The sequence below is a fragment of the Eimeria mitis genome, genomic scaffold (assembly GCF_000499745.2).
Source record: "Eimeria mitis Houghton genomic scaffold, Emh_scaff8778, whole genome shotgun sequence".
NCBI lineage: Eukaryota > Apicomplexa > Conoidasida > Eucoccidiorida > Eimeriidae > Eimeria > Eimeria mitis.
The window spans coordinates 1641-1844 of record NW_013576458.1 but is presented as its reverse complement, the minus strand read 5'-3'; the positions used below and the strand labels follow the sequence as shown (position 1 = coordinate 1844).

Sequence of the window (204 nt, the reverse complement as noted above, 5' to 3'; positions counted from 1 at the left end):
GAGGCTGCCAGGGGATACGCAGACGATCCACATCCTTCCTGCTGCTGCTGCTCCTGCTGCTGCTGCTGCTGCTGCTGCTGCTGCTGCTGCGAGTTGCTGCCTTTCCAGCTGCCCCGCGGCCCCGAACAGCAGCAGCAGCAGCACCAGCAGCAGCACTTGCTGCAGGCGCAGCAGCAGCAGCAGCAGCAGCAGCAGCAGCAGCTA

At 65.7% G+C, this 204-nt stretch overlaps 1 protein-coding gene across 1 annotated transcript in view; it reads right to left on the bottom strand.

Annotated features, from left to right (window-relative positions):
* Positions 1–201: 201 nt before the first annotated feature.
* The window catches only part of EMH_0095830 (uncharacterized protein), a gene marked incomplete at both ends in the record, with an annotated part of 1429 nt that continues 1426 nt past the window's right edge, over positions 202–204 (bottom strand). The window contains one exon of the mRNA XM_013502290.1: positions 202–204. Within this exon, the coding sequence (XP_013357744.1) occupies positions 202–204 (3 nt within the window).